The following is a 24,071-nucleotide window of genomic DNA, read 5'->3' as shown; positions in this document are numbered from 1 at the left end:
CCAGTTAGCTATGAAGTTCATTGAAAAACCGCTTAGTCTGTTTAAAGGACATTATATTGCCTCTTCAGCACTCAAAGTATGCAGCTCTTTTCTGGTCTCAACCCAAAGCCTAGGGCTTTTTCTCGGGGGCCTTCTCATTGTCAGCCCTGAACTCACCTCTTGTCTCTCTGAACCCAGGGATCTGTTGAAAGTCGTTCTCAACCTTTGTGTATGTCTGGCTTATCTTTAATGTGTGGATGAACCTGAGGGACAATGGCTTAAAATGCCAGACTTCCTTATAATTCTGTGGTTTTTTTCTACTGGATTTTCTTCACTGCCTGATTAGCTTTCTGATGCTTTCAAGCACATTCTTTATATTTTTGTCCATATGTTCTTATTTTCAGTGTTTGCAGACTAACTCATCCATTCTTGGAAGCAAAATTCTCTTGAATCTTTCTTTAAGACTTTTTTACACATCTCCTCCTAAGCCAGAGTCAGAGATGGATTGTTCTATTCTTATATGCACCTTTTATACATTTAACTGTGAGCTCTTTTAGCGCAGAGGTGGTGCTTACCATACCCAAACCTTTATCTTAGCCTCTTATAAGGTAACTAGTATGTTATAACCACTCACAAAATATATGCTGAAATATTAAATGAGCAGTTATAAAAGAATACATACACTTTTTTCTCTTTGGTGTTAATAACCCTTTTTACTATAGCTCCTCTATTTTTGTTTCCAATTTATAGAAAAGTTTCAAGTATCTTTTGTATCGGAATTATGAGTAAAGAAGTACAAGGGTAACTACAAGTAGCACTTTTAAACCATTACATGTTCCTGCCTTTACAATCTGTGTGTTACAGTATGTTGACATCTTGAGCTTGAAATTTATCAGGTTAAAACCAATTTTCAGTACATAGCACCCTGATTACAGGACACTTTGGATTCTTTTTCTGTTCAACAGACATTGGCACTACTCAGATTTGTCTCTCTGCTTAATCATGATTCCTTTGAAATAGGTAGGGGAGCTCCATATCTGAAGTGTGAAAATGTTCTGTGGTTAACTGTACAGTTAGAAGGCATGTTCTAAAAAGCCCTTTCATTGGCTGTCTTTATCATGGTACCAGTCTTGGATTGAGAAACAGCCCATAAGAAAATTAATTAGTGGTTTTCCCATGGTTAAAAATAAGAGAAGTAATTATCTCCTGTTTTATCCTAATAAGCTTAACTGTGTTAGGTTGATCAGTCCTGGCTTTCTGCATTGAAGAAAAGTGAGCATTCATCATTTCAACACAACAGTCTTTCCCATGGGACACATAGTGTTTTTTTTATTACATTTATTTACTAGTGAGGAAAGAATTATGAGACATTAGAAAATGCAGGTGATGTATCAACAGGCCACAGTTGGATTTTTATCCTAAAAGACAGTTTGAATTCCTTCCTATGACTTTGTATAGTCTGTGCATTTTTAAGAATAGAATCAGAAGTGACATTTTGATAGAGCATTCAGACAGAATGACAGGAGGAAAAGAGAAATACTTTCACTGACAACCAGTTTTATCTTAGGAAATTAAGTCAAGAAGAGTATGAGCTACAAGAAAGAGAGCAGAGGCTATCAGCTGCTGATGAAAAGGCAGGTTCGGCTGCAGAGGAAGTAAAAACTTACAAGTAAGTTCACCCTCTAAAGCGGTGTCACTGGCTAATGAAACTAGGGTGTTTTTTTTGGCACAAAAGCATAAATAAATGGTTAGAGGACATGAATACATAAATTCACACAAAAGAAAAACTAAATTTTAAGTTAACCAATGGAAAAGTATTAACAAATAACCAGTGCTGGCAAAACTGTAAGGGAACTTGGTTCATGCAAACAGTTCTGGGGGTAGGGGCGGGGAGGGGGGCAGTCTGTTGTATGATGTATCAAAAGCCATTAAGGTGATTTTGCCATTTGATAGAACCAGTAGTCCTAACATTAGGAAATTTTTTTATGATATAGTTAAAAGATGAAAAAAGGAAAAGAAGGTTTATAGTGGAAGGTAACAGGATTATTTGAGAAACATATTTAGGAACAGTTAAAATAGCTCTATTAGGGTACAGTTGTTAGGGTAAGTGTTAACATATTCATGTTGTTTGGGTTTTTATTTGGTTGTGCTTTAACTCATAAAGCCAAGTGTAATTCTTAGGAGGAGAATAGAAGAAATGGAGAATGAATTACAGAAAACAGAGCGGTTATTTAAAAACCAGGTAATTATTCTAGTCTCCAATTTAGTGCCCAGAATTCTTTGATAATTAATACAGGTTATTATAATGAATCTGTAAGCATATTTTGTGATGTATTACCTTTTTCAGATCGCTACCCATGAGAAGAAAGCTCATGAAAACTGGGTAAGATTTCTTGTTTCTTTCCTTTATTTGGTGCATGGTCTCCTAGAACTTAATTTGAATATATTTCTTCAATAGCTCAAAGCTCGTGCTGCAGAAAGAGCTATAGCTGAAGAGAAAAGCGAAGCTACCAACTTGAGACACAAGTACGTAATTTTGATGCCTGTGTTTTCAGTATTACCTCTTAAGGAATTGGTTTCTGATTCATATTTAAGTCTTTCTTAAATACTCTTTCTCTATATTCAAGACTATTAGAATTAACGGAAAAGATGGCAATGCTGCGAGAAGAACCTGTGATTTTAAAACCAATGCCGGGAAGACGAAATACACAGAACTGTCCGGAGAGAGGTAAGGGAGCACCTTGTAAAGGGCAGCAGGCTATTTTTGGTGTAAAATGTGTACAAATGACTTTTGTTTCTGTGTGTAATGGTTGTGATACCCTAGGAATAATTGCAAGAACTTAAGGAAAAAAGGCTGTCATAAAATGATAACAAGATGCTGTCATCTATAGGTCCTCTGAGCCAGAATGGCTCTTTTGGTCCACCCCCGGTGAGTGGTGGAGAATGCTGCCCTCCACTGACAGTGGAGCCACCTGTGAGACCGCTCGCTGCTACTCTCAGTCGAAGAGATATGCCTAGAAGTGAATTTGGTGAGCATTCATATGTTTCCTTGCAATACAGTTTCAGGTGGCTTTTCCCCTTCTATTTGAGGATTCTAATGCAAACAACACTTTAGAATTTGGGTCTGTCCAGTATAGAAAAGAAAATTTCTTAATTTGTCTTGGTGGATAAGTATTCAACTGCAAGGTCTGTTTTAGAACAGAAAGCATTTATTATTTCCCTTGAGGTCCTTATATTGTTTTTCTTTTTTAATTTTTTTACTATGAATTGTAAGCCTTTATCTTTAAATTGAATATCTGTGGTATTCCTCTTCCAAATTCAGCTGACACTTGAACAACATAGGTTTGATTTGTGCAGGTTTGTTTATATGCAAGAGTTTTTTCAAAAAATACCTTGGAAAGTTTTTGGAACTTGCAATAATTTGAAAGAACTTACCGATGAACCACACAACCTAGAAATATTTAAAAAAATTAGGTATGTCATGAAAGCATGAAATACATGTAGATACCAGTCTATTTTATCATATGCTATTGTAAAATATACAAAAATCTATTTTAAAAAGTTTATCAAAACTTGCACACACAATCACAGATATACATGACACCATTCACAATTGGGAAAACGTAAACACATGTAAAGACACAGTATTAAATAATAAATGCATAAAGTTGGCTGTAGTATACAATGTACTACTATAATAATTTCATAGTCACCTCCTGTTGCTATGGCAGTGAGCTCAAGTGTGGCGAGTATCCGCTTTAAACACATGCGAGGTTCATCTTCATGTAAACGTAATCTCTCACAGTTCTTGCGTATTTTTTATGTTGCGTGCAATAACATAAACCTTCAATAACACCCGGTAACCCATATAAAATGCCACTAGTGATGCTGGAAGTATTCTCAAGAAGCAAAGTCATGATGTTACTAGAAAAGTTGAATTGCTTTGATATATACCATAGATTGGAGTGTGCAGCAGCAGTTATCTGCCATTTCTGTCAGATGATTCACCTTGTAAACAGATCCTGTATACTTACAGTGTAGACAAAAACAATACAGTATTGTACATACATTGCCTCTTAAAATTTCAGCAACTTTAGCTTACTCTATTAAGGTAAGAATACAGTATAATATACATACATATATATATATATATATACAGAAAACGTGTTAATCAACTGTTTGTTATTGGTAAGGCTTATGGTGAATAGTAGGCTATTTATTAGTAGGTAGGTTTTGGGGAGTCAAAAGTTACACGTGGGTTTTTGACTGAACAGGGGATGAGCACATCTAATCCCTGAATTGCTCAGGAATCAACAGTATTGGCGTTAGTAACTTTATAGTTTGTGAGGCATACATGTTTCCACTTATAATTACTATAGTAAGAAATGATGTTGTGTCTATTTTGAATTCTAAATATGTATATAATAGCAAGATATGGAAGTCATATTACATATACACTGAACAAAAATCACAATGTAGAATACTGTATATAGAAGTTTATAGCTTGAAATGCAGACCAGAGCCATTAATGTGCAGAGATAATTGTTCTTTCAGCGGAAGACATTTTTTTTTTTTTTTGAGATGGAGTTTCGCTCTTGTTACCCAGGCTGGAATACAATGGTGTAATCTTAGCTCACCACAACCTCCACAACCTGGGTTCAAGCAATTCTTCTGCCTCAGCCTCCTAAGTAGCTGGGATTACAGGGACACATCAACATGCTGAGCTAATTTTTTTGTATTTTTAGTAGAGATGGGGTTTCACCATGTTGACCAGGATGGTCTCGATCTCTTGACCTCGTGATCCACCTGCCTCGGCCTCCCAAAGTGCTGGGATTACAAGCGTGAGCCACCGCACCATACCCGGCATTTCTTATTTTAATTCTTTAAGTCCGTGAATAAATTATAAATGATTTGCCTTCATGAGTATCCGAAGACCCGTGTTTAATGTTACTTTCCAGATAGACTTGAACACTAACCAGTCTACAATTTGCTATTTCTTCTGAAAAAAAAAAAAAAACCAAACAAACAAAAACATACAAGGGCTCTGTTATTTCTTTCACTAGGATCTGTGGACGGGCCTCTGTCTCATCATCAATGGTCAGCTGAGGCACCTGGGAAACCCTCTCCTTCTGGTAAGAGAGCAAGAGTGTTTAGAGAGTCTAAAACCATGCAGGAAGTCGGTAGAGGATTCGTTTTTATCCTCCTCATAGAGTACACAAGTCAGAATAAGCCTATGTCAGTTATCTGGTCTTTAACAGATCCAGAATCTGGTACCGCTACCATGATGAACAACAGCTCAAGAGGCTCTTCCCCTACCATGGTGATGGATGAAGGCAAGGTAAACGTACCCATTTTGAATAATTGTTTCAAGAACATTTAGCTTTTCCTACAACTCTGTCTTTGCTTCATCTCCTATTTGTGTGTTCTATCTGTACTGTCTCATTTCATTTTCTACAAAAGCAAACTGTTCTCCAAGAGCCTGAAGTCCCCTCAGTTCCCAGCATTACAGCTTCAGCTGAGCATCCAGTAGCAGTAAGTACTTAGAAGTGTGGACTGAACTGGGCTATAAATTGCCTGACTTTTGTCCTTGACTTGAGAGTGCTGCTGAAATCTGACTGATTTGTTGGCCTTTTCTCCTCTCTTCTTTTTGATTAGACATTTAACCTGTGTAGCATTTGCTGTAACTGTAATTAACTTAAATAAAAGTGAAAAGTCCTCACTCTTCTGTATTTCAGTGTTTAATGCCCTTATGCAATGTAAACTCATTGTAAGTTGTATAATTCATTATTATGTCTTCATTTGGACATGTGCTATTTAAGAATATCTACAACTGTATACTAGGCAAAACCTATTTTTTATGATCTGAAATTACAGATTGATAACAGAAAAATGTTTGTTAGAAGTGAAGTACTAAATAGTGGAAGTCTGTAATTACCCATTGAGGCAGTTCTCAGCAGTGTCCTTAAACTGTATTCCCATTAGTGTATTCTCTTGCAACTTGTTTAGGTGTTAAGGCTGGTAATTCCTCTGATCATACCTCACCATGCTTCTCTGTATTGAAATCAAAGTACATTTATGTTAGTGATTGACAGTTTCCAAACCACTTTCCCGTAGGAAATGATTAGTCAGTGTCTCATAGTAGGCAGTATTACTAGTGAATGAAGGTAAATAGAGTGTGCCTGTGTAATTTGTCTATATAACATTGTTTCTCTTGGCACATACTTTGGAGTTCCAGCACATGACTCGAGGAATACACATCTCTTGAGAAATCTTTTTATCCAAGGGCAACATGGATAAGACCCAAGACCCTTTTGAGGTAGAAGACTTCAAAGACATTAGAGACTACTTTGTTAGAGAGGAGAAGTAGAGGTGGAAAGAACAGGGCCTTGGAGTCAAACCTGGCATTGAACTCCAGCCCAGCCTCTTACATGCTGTGTGACTGACAGCAACAAATTATCTAATACTCTCCGTGCCTGTGTTCCTGCATATTTAGAGCAAGATGGTCCTATTTTAAATTTAGAGATAGGAGAATTCGAGTTAACATACATAAGGCCTGTCGAAGGTACTCGGAATAATTGCTATTACATGTTAGGGAATGGATTTTTCATTCCCTTTCATTCTCTACATTCTAAATACGGAAATTATTCTGATGGGAGGGATGTGCAGAGGGAGTGACTGCCTTAGAAATAGTATTAGTCAGGAATGACTTCCCTTTATAACCTCCGCTTTCCCTTCCATGTGCAGATATGAGCAATACTACGATTATAGCAAAAATGTTCACTCCTGTGACATACTTTTAACCTTTCTAAGCTGACAGTGGGGACAAATGAGAGCGGTAGTTGTTGCACTAATTCTGCTCCTTGGACAAGTGCCTGACAGCTGCTTCATTGGGTTTTAGTTTTTACTGGTGTTGGTAGTTTTGTCTGTCATACCAGAGTATTTCAAAACTTCAATTGCTTCTACTCTGCAGGTAAATAGGACTCCAAAAGGGCCCCCTCCTTTCCCTGGAGTCCCTCTTATGAGCACTCCCATGGGAGGCCCTGTACCACCACCCACTCCGTATGGACCACCACCTCAGCTCTGTGGACCTTTCGGGCCTCGGCCAATTCCTCCACCCTTTGGTAAGATGATCTGAACAGTAGTGATTAACTTGTAAAGCGTAGTCATCTTCTCTCTCTATCCCTTGCTAAAACAACTGCAATTGCAGGGCTTTGCCATGCAGCGAGGAAGGTGACTGAGTACATTGTAACTTCTCCCCACGTTTCTTAAGACACAACGGGTGCTACGTAGTGTCCTGTGATTAGATGGGCAATAACTGTCTCTAATACAACAAGGAAAGGGGCTATTTATAGAAAGCCAGAAATATTCAGCACATGTTTTTTGAACATCTCTGGCTGTGTGCTAGGTCATATTTAGGTCCTCTGAGCCAGAATGGCTCTTTTGGCCATCGCCGGTGAGTGGTGGAGAATGCTCCCCTCCACTGACAGTGGAGCCACCTGTGAGACCGCTCTCTGCTATTCTCAGTCAAAGAGATATATGCCTAGAAGTGAATTTGGTGAGCATTCGCCTGTTCCCTTGCAATAGTGTTTCAGGTGGCTTTTTCCCTTCTATTTGAGGATTCTAATGCAAACACCACTTTAGAATTTGGGTCTGTCCAGTATAGAAAAGAAAATCTCAGAATTTGTCTTGGTGGATAAGTATTCAACTGCAAGGTTTGTTTTAGAACAGAAAGCATTTATTATTTCCCTTGAGGTCCTTTTATTGTTTCTTTTCAACTTTTACTTTTTTTACTATGAATTGTAAACCTTTATGTTTAAAGTTCTGTGGCATTCCTCTTCCAAATACAGCTGACCCTTGAACAATACGGGTTTGATTTGTGCAGGTCCGTTTATATGCAGAGTGTTTTCAAAAAATACCTTGGGAAATTTTTTGGAACTTTGCAATAATTTGAAAGAACTAGCAGATGAACCACACAGCCTAGAAATACTTTAAAAAATTAGGTATGTCATGAATGCATATTAGATACTAGTCTATTTTATCATATACTATTGTAAAATATACAAAAATCTATTTTCAAAATTTATCCTTGCACACACAAACCCAGATAAACATGACACCATTCACAAGTGGGAAAAGTAAACACATGTAAAGACACAGTATTAAATCATAAATGCATAAAGTTGGCTGTAGTACACACGGTACTACTACAATAGTTTCATAGCCACCGTCTGTTGCTATGGCAGTGAGCTCAACTGTGGCGAGTATCCGCTTTAAACACGTGTGATGTTCATCTCCACGTAAACATAATCTCTCACAATTCTTGTGTAATATAAAATGCCACTAGTGATGCTGGAAGTATTCTCAAGAAGCAAAATCATGATGTTACTAGACAAGTTGAATTGCTTTGATATATACCATAGATTGGAGTGTGCAGCAGCAGCAGTTATCTGCCATTTCTGTCAGATGATTCATCTTGTAAACAGATCCTGTACACTTACAGTGTAGACAAGTATAATACAGTATTGTACATACATTTCCTCTTAAAATTTCAATAACTTTAGCTTATTCTATTAAGGTAAGAATACAGTATACTATATATATGTGTATATATATATATATATATATATATACACACACACACACACACAAAGAATACATGTTAATCGCCTGTTTATGTTATTGGTAAGGCTTCTGGTCAATAGTGGGCTATTTATTAGTAGGTAGGCTTCGGGGAGTCAAAAGTTACACGTGGGTTTTTGACTGAACAGGGGATCAGCACACCTAATCCCTGAATTGCTCAGGTATCAACTGTATTTACCTTAGTAACTTTATAGTTTGTGAGGCATCCATGTTTCCACTTCTCGTTATTATAGTACGAATGCTGTTGAGTCTATTTTGAATCCTACATATGTCTATAATAGTAAGATATGGAAGTCAGATTACATATACACTGAACAAAAATCACAATGTAGAATACTGTATATAGAAGTCTGTAGCTTGAAATGTAGACCAGAGCCATTAATGTGCAGAGTTTATTGTTCTTTCAGTGGAAGGCATTTCTTTTTTTTCCTTTTTTTTTTTTTTTTTTTTGAGATGGAGTTTCGCTCTTGTTCCCCAGGCTGGAGTGCAATGGCACGATCTCGACTGACCACAACCACCACGACATGAGTTCAGGCAATTCTGCCTCAGCCTCCTGAGTAGCTGGGATTCCAGGCATGCACCACCATGCCCAGCTAATTTTTTTTGTATTTTTAGTAGAGATGGGGTTTCACCATGTTGACCAGGATGGTCTCGATCTCTTGACCTCGTGATCCACCTGCCTCAGCCTCCCAAAGTGCTGGGATTACAGGCGTGAGCCACCGCACCATGCCCAGCATTTCTTATTTTAATTCTTTAAGTCCGTGAATAAATTATAAGTGATTTGCCTTCAAGAGTATCCGAAGACCCATTTTTAATGTTACTTTCACACTAACCTGTCTACAATTTGTTATTTCTTCTGAAAAAAAAAAAAAAAAAAAAAAAAAAAAAAAAAAAAAACCATACAAGGGCTCTGTTATTTCTTTCACTAGGATCTGTGGACGGGCCTCTGTCTCATCATCAATGGTCAGCTGAGGCATCTGGGAAACCCTCTCCTTCTGGTAAGAGAGCAAGAGTGTTTAGAGAGTCTAAAACCATGCAGGAAGTGGGGAGAGGATTTGTTTTTATCCTCCTCATAGAGTACACAAGTCAGAATAAGCCTATGTCAGTTATCTGGTCTTTAACAGATCCAGAATCTGGTACCGCTACCATGATGAACAACAGCTCAAGAGGCTCTTCCCCTACCATGGTGATGGATGAAGGCAAGGTAAACATACCCGTTTTGAATAGTTATTTCAAGAACATTTAGCTTTTCCTACAACTCTGTCTTTGCTTCATCTCCTATTTGTGTGTTCTTTCTGTACCGTCTCATTTCTTTTTCTACAAAAGCAAACTGTTCTCCAAGAGCCTGAAGTCCCCTCAGTTCCCAGCATTACAGCTTCAGCTGAGCATCCAGTAGCAGTAAGTACTTAGAAGTGTGGACTGAACTGGGCTATAAATTGCCTGGCTTTTGTCCTTGACTTGAGAGTGCTGCTGAAATCTGACTGATTTGTTGGCCTTTTCTCCTCTCTGCTGTTTGATTAGACATTTAACCTGTGTAGCATTTGCTGTAACTGTAACTTAAATAAAAGTGAAAAGTCCCCACTCGTCTATATTTCAGTGTTTAATGCCCTTATGCAAAGTAAACTCATTGTAAGTTGTATAATTCATTATTATGTCTTCATTAGGACATGTGCTATTTAAGAATATCTGCAATTGTGTACTAGGCAAAAAAAATTTTTATGATCTGAAATTACAGATTGATAACAGAAAAATGTTTGTTAGAAGTGAAGTACTAAATAGTGGAAGTCTGTAATTACCCATTGAGGCAGTTCTCAGCAGTGTCCTTAAACTGTATTCCCATAACTGTATTCTCTTGCAACTTGTTTAGTTGTTAAGGCTGGTAATTCCTCTGATCATACCTCACCATGCTTCTCTGTATTGAAATCAAAGTACATTTGTTTTAGTGATTGACAGTTTGCAAACCACTTTCCCATAGGAAATGATAGGCAGTGTCTTATAGTAGGCGGTATTACTAGTGAATGAAGGTAAATAGAGTGTGTCTGTGTAATTTGTCTATATAACATTGTTTCTCTTGGCACATACTTTGGAGTTCCAGCACATGACTCGAATACACATCTCGTGAGAAATCTTTTTATTTAAGGGCAACGTGGAAAAGACCCAAGACCCTTTTGAGGTAGAAGACTTCAAAGACATTAGAGACTACTTTGTTAGAGAGGAGAAGTAGAGGTAGAAAGAACAGGGCCTTGGAGTCAAACCTGGCATTGAATTCGAGCCCAGCCTCTTACATGCTGTGTGACTGACAGCAGCAAATTATCTAATACTCTCCGTGCCTGTGTTCCTGCATATTTAGAGCAAGATGGTCCTTTTAGAGATTTAGAGATAGGAGAACTCGAGTTAACATATGTAAGGCCTGTCGAAGGTACTCGGAATAATTGGTATTACATGGCAGAGAATGGATTTTTCATTCCCTTTCATTCTCTGCATTCTAAATATGGAAATTATTCTGATGGGAGGAATGTGCAGAGGGAGTGACTGCCTTAGAAATAGTGTTAGTCAGGAAGGACTTCCCTTTATAACCTCCGCTTTCCCTTCCATGTGCAGATATGAGCAATACTACGATTATAGCAAAAATGTTCACTCCTGTGACATACTTTTAACCTTTCTAAGCTGACAGTGGGGACAAATGAGAGCGGTAGTTGTTGCACTAATTCTGCTCCTTGGACAAGTGCCTGACAGCTGCTTCATTGGGTTTTAGTTTTTACTGGTGTTGGTGGTTTGGTCTGTCATACCAGAGTATTTCAAAACTTCAATTGCTTCTACTCTGCAGGTAAATAGGACTCCAAAAGGGCCCCCTCCTTTCCCTGGAGTCCCTCTTATGAGCACTCCCATGGGAGGCCCTGTACCACCACCCACTCCATATGGACCACCACCTCAGCTCTGTGGACCTTTCGGGCCTCGGCCAATTCCTCCACCCTTTGGTAAGATGATCTGAACAGTAGTGATTAACTTGTAAAGCGTAGTCATCTTCTCTCTCTATCCCTTGCTAAAACAACTGCAATTGCAGGGCTTTGCCATGCAGCGATGAAGGTGACTGAGTACATTGTAACTTCTCCCCACGTTTCTTAAGACACTACAGGTGCTACGTAATGTCCTGTGATTAGATGGGCAATAACTGTCTCTAATACAAGGAAAGGGGCTATTTGTAGAAAGCCAGAAATGTTCAGCACATGTTTTTTGAACATCTCTGGCTGTGTGCTAGGTCATCTTTAGGTCCTCTGAGCCAGAATGGCTCTTTTGGCCATCCCCGGTGAGTGGTAGAGAATGCTCCCCTCCACTGACAGTGGAGCCACCTGTGAGACCGCTCTCTGCTATTCTCAGTTGAAGAGATATGCCTAGAAGTGAATTTGGTGAGCATTCGCATGTTCCCTTGCAATAGTGTTTCAGGTGGCTTTTTCCCTTCTATTTGAGGATTCTAATGCAAACACCACTTTAGAATTTGGGTCTGTCCATATAGAACAGAATATCTCTTAATTTGTCTTGGTGGATAAGTATTCAACTGCAAGGTTTGTTTTAGAACAGAAAGCATTTATTATTTCCCTTGAGGTCCTTTTATTGTTTCTTTTCAATTTTTTTTTTACTATGAATTGTAAACCTTTATCTTTAAATTAAAGTTCTGTGGCATTCCTCTTCCAAATACAGCTGACTCTTGAACAACGCAGGCTTGATTTGTGCAGGTCTGTTTATATGCAGAGTTTTTTCAGAAAATCCCTTGGGAAATTTTTAGAACTTTGCAATAATTTGAAAGAACTAGCAGATGAACCACACAGCCTAGAAATATTTTTAAAAATTAGGTATGTCATGAATGCATAAAATATATGTAGATACTAGTCTATTTTATCATATACTATCGTAAAATATGCAAAAATCTATTTTCAAAATTTATCAAAACTTGCACACACACAGATATACATGACACCATTCACAATTGGGAAAAAGTAAACACATGTAAAGACACAGTATTAAATCATAAATGCATAAAATTCGCTGTAGTACACATTGTACAACTACAATAATTTCATAGCTACTGCCTGTTGCTATGGCAGTGAGCTCAAGTGTGGCGAGTATCCGCTTTAAACACGTGTGATGTTCATCTCCACGTAAACATAATCTCTCACAGTTCTTGTGTAATATAAAATGCCACTAGTGATGCTGGAAGTATTCTCAAGAAGCAAAATCATGATGTTACTAGACAAGTTGAATTACTTTGATATATACCATAGATTGGAGTGTGCAGCAGCAGTTATCTGCGATTTCTGTCGATGATTCATCTTGTAAACAGATCCTGTACACTTACAGTGTAGACAAGTATAATACAGTATTGTACGTACATTTCCTCTTAAAATTTCAGTAACTCTAGCTTACTCTATTAAGGTAAGAATACAGCATACTATACACACACACACACACACACACACACACACACACACACACAAAGAATACGTGTTAATCGACTGTTTATGTTATTGGTAAGGCTTCTGGTCAATAGTGGGCTATTAGTAGGTAGGCTTTGGGGAGTCAAAAGAAACACGTGGGTTTTTGACTGAACAGGTGATCAGCACACCTAATCCCTGAATTGCTCAGGTATCAACTGTATTTACCTTAGTAACTTTATAGTTTGTGAGGCATACATGTTTCCACTTCTCGTTACTATAGTACGAATGCTGTTGAGTCTATTTTGAATCCTACATATGTCTATAATAATAAGATATGGAAGTCAGATTACATATACACTGAACAAAAATCACAATGTTGAATACTTTATATAGAAGTCTGTAGCTTGAAGTGTAGACCAGAGCCATTAATGTGCAGAGTTTATTGTTCTTTCAGTGGAAGGCATTTCTTTCTTTCTTTCTTTCTTTTTTTTTCTTTTTGAGATGGAGTTTCGCTCTTGTTACCCAGGCTGGAGTGCAATGTCACGATCTCGACTCACCGCAACCACCACCACGTGGGTTCAGGCAATTCTCCTGCCTCAGCCTCCTGAGTAGCTGGGATTCCAGGCATGCACCACCATGCCAAGCTAATTTTTTTGTATTTTTAGTAGAGATGGGGTTTCACCATGTTAACGAGGATGGTCTCGATCTGTTGACCTCGTGATCCACCCGTCTTGGCCTCCCAAAGTGCTGTGACTACAGGCGTGAGCCACTGCACCATGCCCGGCATTTCTTATTTTAATTCTTTAAGTTTGTGAATAAATTATAAATGATTTGCCTTCATGAGTGTCAGAAGACCCGTTTTTAATGTTACTTTCCAGATAGACTTGAACACTAACCTGTCTACAGTTTGTTATTTCTTCTGAAAAACTAACAAACAACAACAACAACAAAAAAAAAAAAACGTACAAGGGCTCTGTTATTTCTTTCACTAGGATCTGTGGACGGGCCTCTGTCTCATTGTCAATGGTCAGCTGAGGCATCTGGGAAACCCTCTCCTTCGGGTAAGAGAGCAATTGTATTTAAAGACTCTACAACCATGCAGGAGGTGGGTAGAGGATTTGTTTTTATCCTCCTCATAGTGTACACAAGTCAGAATAAGCCTATGTCAGTTATCGGGTCTTTAACAGATCCAGAATCTGGTACTGCTACCACAATGAACAACAGCTCAAGAGGCTCTTCCACTACCATGGTGATGGATGAAGGCAAGGTAAACGTACCCATTTTGAATAGTTATTTCAAGAACATTTAGCTTTTCCTACAACTCTCTCTTTGCTTCATCTCCTATTTGTGCGTTCTGTGTGTACTGTCTCATTTCTTTTTCTAAAAAAGCAAACTGTTCTCCAAGAGCTTGAATTTCCCTCAGTTCCCAGCATTACATCTTCAGCTGAGCATCCATTAGCAGTAAGTACTTAGAAGTGTGGACTGAACTGGGCTATAAATTGCCTGGCTTTTGTCCTTGACTTGAGAGTGCTGCTGAAATCTGACTGATTTGTTGGCCTTTTCTCCTCTCTTCTTTTTGGTTAGATATTTAACCTGTGTAGAGCATTTGCTGTAACTGTAATTAACTTAAATAAAAGTGAAAAGTCCCCACTCTTCTGTATTTCGGTGTTTAATGCTCTTATGCAATGTAAACTCATTGTAAATTGTGTAATTCATTATTATGCCTTCATTTGGACATGTTCTATTTAAGAATATCTGCAATTGTATACTATGCAAAACCTATTTTTTATGATCTGAAATTACAGTTTGATAAAACAAAAATGTTTGTTAGAAGTGAAGTACTGAATAGTGGAAGTATTTAATTACCCATTGAGCCATTTCTCAGCAGTGTCCTTAAACTGTATTCCCATTAGTGTATTCTCTTGCAACTTGTTTAGGTGTTAAGGCTGGTAATTCCTCTGATCATACTTCAACATGCTTCTCTGTATTGAAATCAAAGTACATATGTTTTAGTGATTGACAGTTTCCAAACCACTTTCCCATAGGAAATGATTAGTCAGTGTCTCATAGTAGGCGGTATTACTAGTGAATGAAGGTAAATAGAGTGTGTCGGTGTAATTTGTGTATATAACATGTTTCTCTTGGAACATACTTTGGAGTTCCAGCACATGACTCGAGGAATACATATCTCTTGAGAAATCTTTTTATCCAAAGGCAACGTGGATAAGACCCAAGACCCCTTTGAAGTAGAAGACTTCAAAGACATTAGAGACTACTTTGCTAGAGAGGAGAAGTAGAGGTGGAAAGAACAGGGCCTTGGAGTCAAACCTGGCATTGAATTCGAGCCCAGCCTCTTACATGTTGTGTGACTGTCAGCAGCAAATTATCTAATACTCTCTGTGCCTGTGTTCCTGCATATTTAGAACAAGATGGTCCTATTAGAGATTTAGAGATAGGAGAATTTGAGATAACATATGTAAGGCCTGTCGAAGGTACTCGGAATAATTGGTATTACATGTTAGAGAATGGATTTTTCATTCCCTTTCATTCTCTGCATTCTAAATATGGAAATTATTCCGATGGGAGGGATGTGCGGAGGGAGTGACTGCCTTAGAAATAGTATTTGTCAGAGGAATGCTGGGAAGATGGCCGCCTAAGAACAGCTCAGGACTTCAGCTCCCAGTGAAAGTGCAGAGGGTGAGTGGACGCCGCATTTCCAGACGAACTCTTATTGCCCACAGACCAGGAGATACCCAGGCAGAGGGGTCGCCAGCGTCGCAGTCCTGGCCGGTGTGGCTGTTTTGGCCCCCATGGGGCTGATTCCGCCTGCGCGGCTGCTGTGACCACGCCCTGTTGCTGTGGTTCTCCGTACAAAAGCCACTGGTCTGGGAGCCCTCTTAGCTGGCGATCAGAGCCCTGAGATGGCAGAGTTGCCCATTCATCTGAAATAGCGAGTCAGGCCAGGAGATTCCTAGGCAAAAAATCCGCCAGGAGCCGGTGCCGCAGTTCAAGCAGTGAACGGCGCTCAGTGAGTCGCAGCATGGGAGATCCTGGCACCTTTTCAACAAGGGACTGGAACACAGGGTCGTTCAACTTAAAAGAAAAGACTCTGAGTAAGGAAGCCAGGTGATCAGGCTCGGTTGGACCCGCCCCTCCACCCCCAACAACAACGAAAACAAAAAGTAATTGGAAACTCTCTGGGTTGAGCCCTTCAAACCAAGCACAGCTGAACCAGGATGGTCCGGCTCGGTGGCGGAGGGGCTTCCGCCATTACTGAGACTCTCCACCCCTATGGAGGAGGGGCAACCTGCCACAACAGAGAGAGTCCACCATAACAGAGGCGGGGCCACCGAGCCGAGACAGTTCTAACTACGCCCATATAAACGGGACTGCAGGGAAGAGCTCAGGGCAGCTGGGCAGAGCCCACAGCAGCTCAGCAAAGCCCCTGCCGGCAGGCAGTGGCTAGGCGTGCTGCTAGCTGGGCGGGTCAGACCTGAAAGAAAAATCAAAAAAGGCAGTAGTGCAACGGAAACTCATAAAGCTACAGCTCCCTGGGACAGAGCACCTGGGAACAAAAAGTGCTTTATGAGTTCAGCAGCAGACCTAAACATACCTGCCCAGCAGCTCTGAACGAACAACGGAGCTCACAACTCAGGACTTAAGCCCCAATAAAAGATAGACTGTCTCCTCAAGTAGCTCCCTGACCCCCATAGATCCAAAGACTCACCTCATAAAGGAGAGAACGGACTGACAGTAGGTGAGCATCCTTCTGGAACAAAGATAGCAGAAGAGGAAACTGGCAGCAACCCTTACTGTTCTGCAGCTGCTGCAGGTGATCCACAGGCAAGCAGGGCCTGGAGAGGACCTCAGCAGTCCTACAGCAGAGGGGCCAAACTGTTAGAAGGAAATCTTTAAAAAAAAAAAAAAAAAAAAAAGTAACTTCAGCATCTATGAACTAGAAGCTCACTCAGAGACCCAATCTGAAAGACAGTAATTACGAAGACAACAGGTGGATAAACCCACAAAAATAGGAAGAAACCAGCGCAAAAAGGATGAAAACTCCCGAAACCAGAACACCTCTCCTCCTAAAAGGGATCACAACTCCTCACCAGCAAGGGAACCAGACCGGATGGAGAAGGAGGGTGATGAAATGACAGAATCAGACTTCAGAAGGTGGGTAGTAAGAAACTACAGTGAGTTAAAAGAACATGTTCTAACCCAACGCAAAGAAAATAGGAACCTTGAAAAAAGATTGGATGAAATGCTAACGAGAATGGACAGCATAGAGAGGAGTATAAGTGAATTGATGGAGCTGAAAAACGCAACACGAGAACTTCGTGAAGCATGCACAAGCTTCAACAGCCGAATTGACCAAGCAGAAGAAAGGATATCAGAGGTCGAAGATCAACTCAATGAAATAGAAGGAGAAGGCAAGAACAGAGAAAAAAGCACAAAAAGGAATGAACAAAATCTTCAAGAAATGTGGGACTATGTGAAAAGACCTAATCTATGTCTGATAGGTGTACCTGAATATGATGAAGAGAATAAATCCAAGCTGGAAAATACTCTTCAGGATATTATCCAGGAAAACTTCCCCAACCTAGCAAGGCAGACCAATATTCAAATCCAGGAAATACAGAGAACACCACAAAGATATTCCTCAAGAAGAGCAACCCCAAGGCACATAATTGTCAGATTCACCAGGGTTGAAATGAAAGAGAAAATGCTAAGGGCAGCCAGAGAGAAAGGTCGGGTTACCCACGAAGGGAAGCCCATTAGACTCACAGCAGATCTCTCAGCAGAAACCCTACAAGCCAGAAGAGATGGGGGCCAATATTCAACATCCTTAAAGAAAAGAACGTTCAACCCAGAATCTCCTATCCAGCCAAACTAAGCTTCATAAGTGAAGGAAAAATAAAATCCTTTATGAACAAGCAAGCACTCAGAGATTTCATCACCACCAAACTTGCTCTACAAGAACTCCTGAAAGAGGCTCTACACATATAAAGGAACAACCAGTACCAGCCAATCCAAAAACACACCAAATGGTAAAAGAGCATCAACACAATCAAGAATCTGCATCAACTAACCAACAAAACAGCCAGGTAGCATCAAAATGACAGTATCAAATTCACACATAACAGTACTATCCCTAAATGTCAATGGACTAAATGCTTCAATCAAAAGACACAGACTGGCAAATTGGATAAAAAGCCAAAACCCATCAGTGTGCTGTATCCAGGAAACCCATCTTACATGCAAGGATACACAAAGGCTCAAAATAAAGGGATGGAGGAAGATCTACCAAGCAAATGGAGAGAAAAAAAAAAAAAAACGGAGTTGCAATTCTCATCTCTGATAAAATAGACTTTAAAGCAACAAAGATCAAAAGAGACAAGGACATTACATAATGGTAAAAGGATCACTGCAACAAGAAGAGCTAACGATCCTAAATATATACGCACCCAATACAGGAGCACCCAGATACATAAGGCAAGTTCTTAATGACTTACAAAGAGACTTAGACTCCCACACAATAATAGTGGGAGACTTTAACACCCCATTGTCAATATTAGACAGATCAAACAGACAGAAAATCAACAAGGATATCCAGGACCTGAACTCAGACCTGGAACAAGCAAACCTAATAGACATTTACAGAACTCTCCACCCCAAATCTACAGAATATACATTCTTCTCAGCACCACATCACACCTACTCTAAAATTGACCACATAATTGGCAATAAATCACTCCTCAGCAAATGCAAAAGAACGGAAATCATAACAGTCTCTCAGACCACAGTGCAATCGAGTTAGAACTCAGAATGCAGAAACTAACTCAGAACCGCACAGCTTCATGGAAACTGAACAACTTACTCTTGAATGTTGACTGGATAAACAATGAAATGAAGGCAGAAATAAAGATGTTCTTCGAAACCAATGAGAACGAAGACACAACATACCAGAATCTCTGGGACACATTTAAAGCAGTCTCTAGAGGAAAATATATAGCAATGAGTGCCCACATGAGAAGAAAGGAGAGATCTAAAATTGACACCCTATCATCAAAATTGAAAGAGCTAGAGGAGCAAGATCAAAAAAACTCAAAACCTAGCAGAAGACAGGAAATAACTAAGATCAGAGCAGAACTGAAGGAAATAGAGACACAAAAAACTCTTCAAAAAATCAATAAATCCAGGAGCTGGTTTTTTGAAAAGATCAACAAAATAGACAGACCACTAGCCAGATTAATAAAAAAGAAAAGAGAGAATAACCAAATTGATGCAATAAAAAACGATAAAGGTGATATCACCACAGATTCCACAGAAATCCAAACCATCATCAGAGATTATTACAAGCAACTCTATGCACATAAAGTAGTAAACCTGGAAGAAATGGATAAATTCCTGGACACCTGCAACCTCCCAAGCCTAAACCTGGAAGAAGCCGAAACCCTGAATAGACCAATAACATGGTCTGAAGTCGAGGCAGCAATAAAGAGCCTACCACCCAAAAAAAGCCCAGGTCCAGATGGGTTCACAGCCGAATTCTACCAGACATACAAAGAGGAGCTGATACCATTCCTTCTGAAACTATTCCAGACAATCCAAAAAGAGGGAATCCTTCCCAAATCATTTTATGAGACAAATATCATCCCGATACCAAAACCCGGCAGAGACTCAACAAGAAAAGAAAATTTCAGGCCAATATCCATGATGAACATAGATGCAAAAATCTTCAATAAAATACTGGCAAACCGATTGCAACAGCATATCAAAAAGCTCATCCACCATAATCAAGTAGGATTCATCCTGGGGATTCAAGGCTGGTTCAACATACGCAAGTCCATAAATGTAATTCACCACATAAACAGAACCAAAGACAAAAACCACATGATTATCTCAATTGATGCAGAGAAGGCTTTTGACAAAATTCAACAACCTTTATGCTAAAAACCCTCAATAAACTAGGTATTGACGGAACGTATCTCAAAACAATAAAAGCTATTTATGACAAACCAACAGCCAATATCATACTGAATGGGCAAAAACTGGAAGCATTCCCTTTGAAATCTGGCACTAGACAAGGATGCCCTCTCTCACCACTCCTATTCAATATAGTACTGGAAGTTCTAGCCAGAGCAATCAGGCAAGAAAAAGAAATAAAGGGTATCCAAATTGGAAAGGAGGAAATCAAATAGTCTCTATTTGCAGATGACATGATTGTATATCTGGAAGACCCTATCATCTCAGCCCAAAATCTCCTGAAACTGATAAACAACTTCAGCAAAGTCTCAGGATACAAAATCAACGTGCAAAAATCACAAGCATTCCTATACACCAGTAATAGACTTCAAGAGAGCCAAATCAAGAACGAACTGCCATTCACAATTGCTACAAAGAGAATAAAGTACCTAGGAATACAACTAACAAGGAACGTAAAGGACCTCTTCAAGGAGAACTACAAGCCATTGCTCAACGAAATAAGAGAGGATACAAACAGATGGAGAAACATTCCATGTTCATGGTTAGGAAGAATCAACATCGTGAAAATGGCCATACTGCCCAAAGTAATTTACAGATTCAACGCTAATCCCATCAAGCTACCAATGACCTTCTTCACAGAACTGGAAAAAAAACACCTTAAACTTCATATGGAACCAAAAGAGAGCCCGCATAGCCAAGTCAATTCTAAGCAAAAAGAACAAAGCAGGAGGCATCACACTACCGGACTTCAAACTATACTACAAGGCTACAGTAATCAAAACAGCATGGTACTGGTACCAAAACAGTGATATAGACCAATGGAACAGAACAGAGGCCTCAGAGGAAATACAACATACCCACAACCATCTGATCTTCGACAAACCTGACAAAAACAAGCAATGGGGAAAGGATTCCCTGTTTAATAAATGGTATTGGGAAAACTGGCTAGCCATGTGCAGAAAGCAGAAACAGGACCCCTTCCTGACACCTTACACCTAAATTAACTCCAGATGGATTAAAGACTTAAACATCAGAGCTAACACCATAAAAACCCTGAAGAAAATCTAGGCAAAACCATTCAGGATATAGGTGTAGGCCAGGACTTCATGACCAAAACGCCAAAAGCAATGGCAACAAAAGCCAAAATAGACAAATGGGACCTAATCAAACTCCACAGCTTCTGTACAGCAAAAGAAACAGTCAGTAGAGTGAATCGGCAACCAACAGAATGGGAAAAAAATTTTGCAGTCTACCCATCTGATAAGCAGCTGATATCCAGAATTTACAAAGAACTAAAGCAGATCTACAAGAAAAAAACCAACAAGCCCATTCAAAAATGGGCGAAGGGTATGAACAGATACTTTACAAAAGAAGACATACAGGAGGCCGACAAACATATGAAAAAATGCTCATCATCACTGGTCATCAGAGAAATGCAAATCAAAACCACATTGAGATACCATCTCACACCAATTGGAATGGCGATCATTAAAAAATCGGGAAACAACAGATGCTGGAGAGGATGTGGAGAAATAGGAACACTTTTACACTGTTGGTGGGAATGTAAATTAATCCAACCATTGTGGAAGACAGTTTGGCGATTCTTCAAGGACCTAAAAATAGAAATCCCATTTGACCCAGCAATCCCATTACTGGGTATATATCCAAAGGATTATAAATCATTCTACTACAAGGACACATGCACAGGAATGTTCATTGCAGCACTGTTTACAATAGCAAAGACCTGGAACCAACCCAAATGCCCAATGATGATAGACTGGATAGGGAAAATGTGGTACATAAACACCATGGAATATTATGCAGCCATCAAAAACGATGAGTTCACGTCCTTTCTAGGGACATGGATGAACCTGGAAACTATCATTCTCAGCAAACTGACACAAGAGCAGAAAATCAAACACAGTATATTCTCACTCATAGGCGGGTGTTGAACAATGAGAACACATGGACACAGGGAGGGGAGCACTACACACTGGGGTCCATTGGGGGGAAATGGGGGAGGGACGGGGGGTGGGGAGGTGGGAAGAGATAGCATGGGGAGAAATGACAGATACAGGTGAAGGGATGGAAGGCAGCAAAGCACACTGCCATGTGTGTACCTGTGCAACAATCTTGCATGTTCTTCACATGTACCCCAAAACCTAAAATGCAATTAAAAAAAAATAGTGTTAGTCAGGAATGACTTCCCTTTATAACCTCCACTTTCCCTTCCATGTGCAGATATAAGCAATACTACGATTATAGCAAAAATGTTCACTCCTGTGACATACTTTTAACCTTTCTAAGCTGACAGTGGGGACAAATGAGAGCGGTAGTTGTTGCACTAATTCTGCTCCTTGGACAAGTGCCTGACAGCTGCTTCATTGGGTTTTAGTTTTTACTGGTGTTGGTAGTTTTGTCTGTCATACCAGAGTATTTCAAAACTTCAATTGCTTCTACTCTGCAGGTAAATAGGACTCCAAAAGGGCCCCCTCCTTTCCCTGGAGTCCCTCTTATGAGCACTCCCATGGGAGGCCCTGTACCACCACCCACTCCGTATGGACCACCACCTCAGCTCTGTGGACCTTTCGGGCCTCGGCCAATTCCTCCACCCTTTGGTAAGATGATCTGAACAGTAGTGATTAACTTGTAAAGCGTAGTCATCTTCTCTCTCTATCCCTTGCTAAAACAACTGCAATTGCAGGGCTTTGCCATGCAGCGATGAAGCTGACTGAGTACATTGTAACTTCTCCCCATGTTTCTTAAGACACAGTGGGTACTACGTAATGTCCTGTGATTAGATGGGCAATAACTGTCTCTAATACTACACGGAAAGGGGCTATTTATAGAAAGCCAGAAATATTCAGCACATGTTTTTTGAACATCTCTGGCTCTTTACTGGTTTCTGCAAAGCATATCCAGGTAGATAAACACATCTCCTAATTAAGATGTCTTGTAGGGCACAGATATACAATATCTACAACATAAGCGTTCTAATCATTCATAACAGAAGCATAAGCAGTGTGTCACATAATATTACAGAATGAAAGAGCAAACCCTCAACCCTCATATTGGGGAATACAACGGAGTTAGATATGAAAGAAAAGGTGGAATTTAACTGCTATCTATTCAATGTTGCTGATTTAATTAGATGAAGCTGGAATACCTTTTCCAGCAGGGCAAGCACCTTGATTTTTACGGCATATATTTGGCACATGTTTAGCTACTACAGAGATTTTTAATATACAGTATTAAGCAATGTAATTTATTAAAATGTTTGTTGGAATGAAACTATATTTAGTCTGTCTTCTTCTTATGGTAAATAGTACTTCCAAGTACAAATCTATCTCAAGATAAAGATGACAGGCCAGGCACTGTGGCTCATGCCTATAATTACTTTGGGAGGCTGAGGCTGGTGAATCCCTTGAGACTAGCCTGGGCAACATGGTAAAACCCTGTCTTTTCAAAAAATAAAAAAATTAGCTGGGTGTGGTGGTTTGCACCTGTTGTCCCAGCTACTCGGAGTCTGAGGGGGGAGGATAGATTGAGCCCAGCAGATTGAGGCTGCAGTGAACCATGATCACTTTCTCCAGACCGTGCCTTCAAACAAAATAGGATGACAGATTATATTAGCATACCTGGCATCATCTTAATTTAGCTATGTTCTTAGGAATTTACTTCTACATAATTTTTGTTTTCCAGGCCCTGGTATGCATCCACCACTAGGCTTAAGAGAATTTGCACCAGGAAAACGGGACCTGCCACTCCACCCTCGGGAATTTTTACCAGGACACGCACCATTTAGACCTTTAGGTCCTCTTGGCCCAAGAGAGTACTTTATTCCCGGTATCCGATTACCACCCCCAACCCATGTTCCCCAGGATTACCCACCACCTGCTGCAAGAGACTTAACTGCAGCCAGGCTCTAGAGATGAGCCTCCTCCTGCCTCTCAGAGCACTAGTCAGGACTGTTCACCGGCTTTAAAGCAGAGCCCATAACTATGACCTCTGATGTTTCACTATAGAAAAAAA

At 39.7% G+C, this 24,071-nt stretch overlaps 1 protein-coding gene across 1 annotated transcript in view; it reads left to right on the top strand.

Moving 5' to 3' along the window:
- LOC120361579 (transport and Golgi organization protein 1 homolog) overlaps nucleotides 1-24,071 on the top strand; it is an 80,416-nt gene extending 56,345 nt beyond the window's left edge. The window contains 12 exon segments of the mRNA XM_074389396.1: nucleotides 1,547-1,648; nucleotides 2,161-2,221; nucleotides 2,327-2,362; nucleotides 2,438-2,505; nucleotides 2,607-2,707; nucleotides 2,871-3,008; nucleotides 9,549-9,617; nucleotides 9,744-9,823; nucleotides 9,946-10,017; nucleotides 11,447-11,597; nucleotides 23,742-23,950; nucleotides 23,952-24,071. Coding sequence (XP_074245497.1) covers nucleotides 1,547-1,648; nucleotides 2,161-2,221; nucleotides 2,327-2,362; nucleotides 2,438-2,505; nucleotides 2,607-2,707; nucleotides 2,871-3,008; nucleotides 9,549-9,617; nucleotides 9,744-9,823; nucleotides 9,946-10,017; nucleotides 11,447-11,597; nucleotides 23,742-23,950; nucleotides 23,952-24,038 — 1,174 coding nt within the window. The 3' untranslated portion in view covers nucleotides 24,039-24,071.

The sequence above is a fragment of the Saimiri boliviensis genome, chromosome 18 (assembly GCF_048565385.1).
Source record: "Saimiri boliviensis isolate mSaiBol1 chromosome 18, mSaiBol1.pri, whole genome shotgun sequence".
Lineage (NCBI taxonomy): Eukaryota > Metazoa > Chordata > Mammalia > Primates > Cebidae > Saimiri > Saimiri boliviensis.
This window is presented reverse-complemented; position numbering and strand designations above follow the sequence as displayed.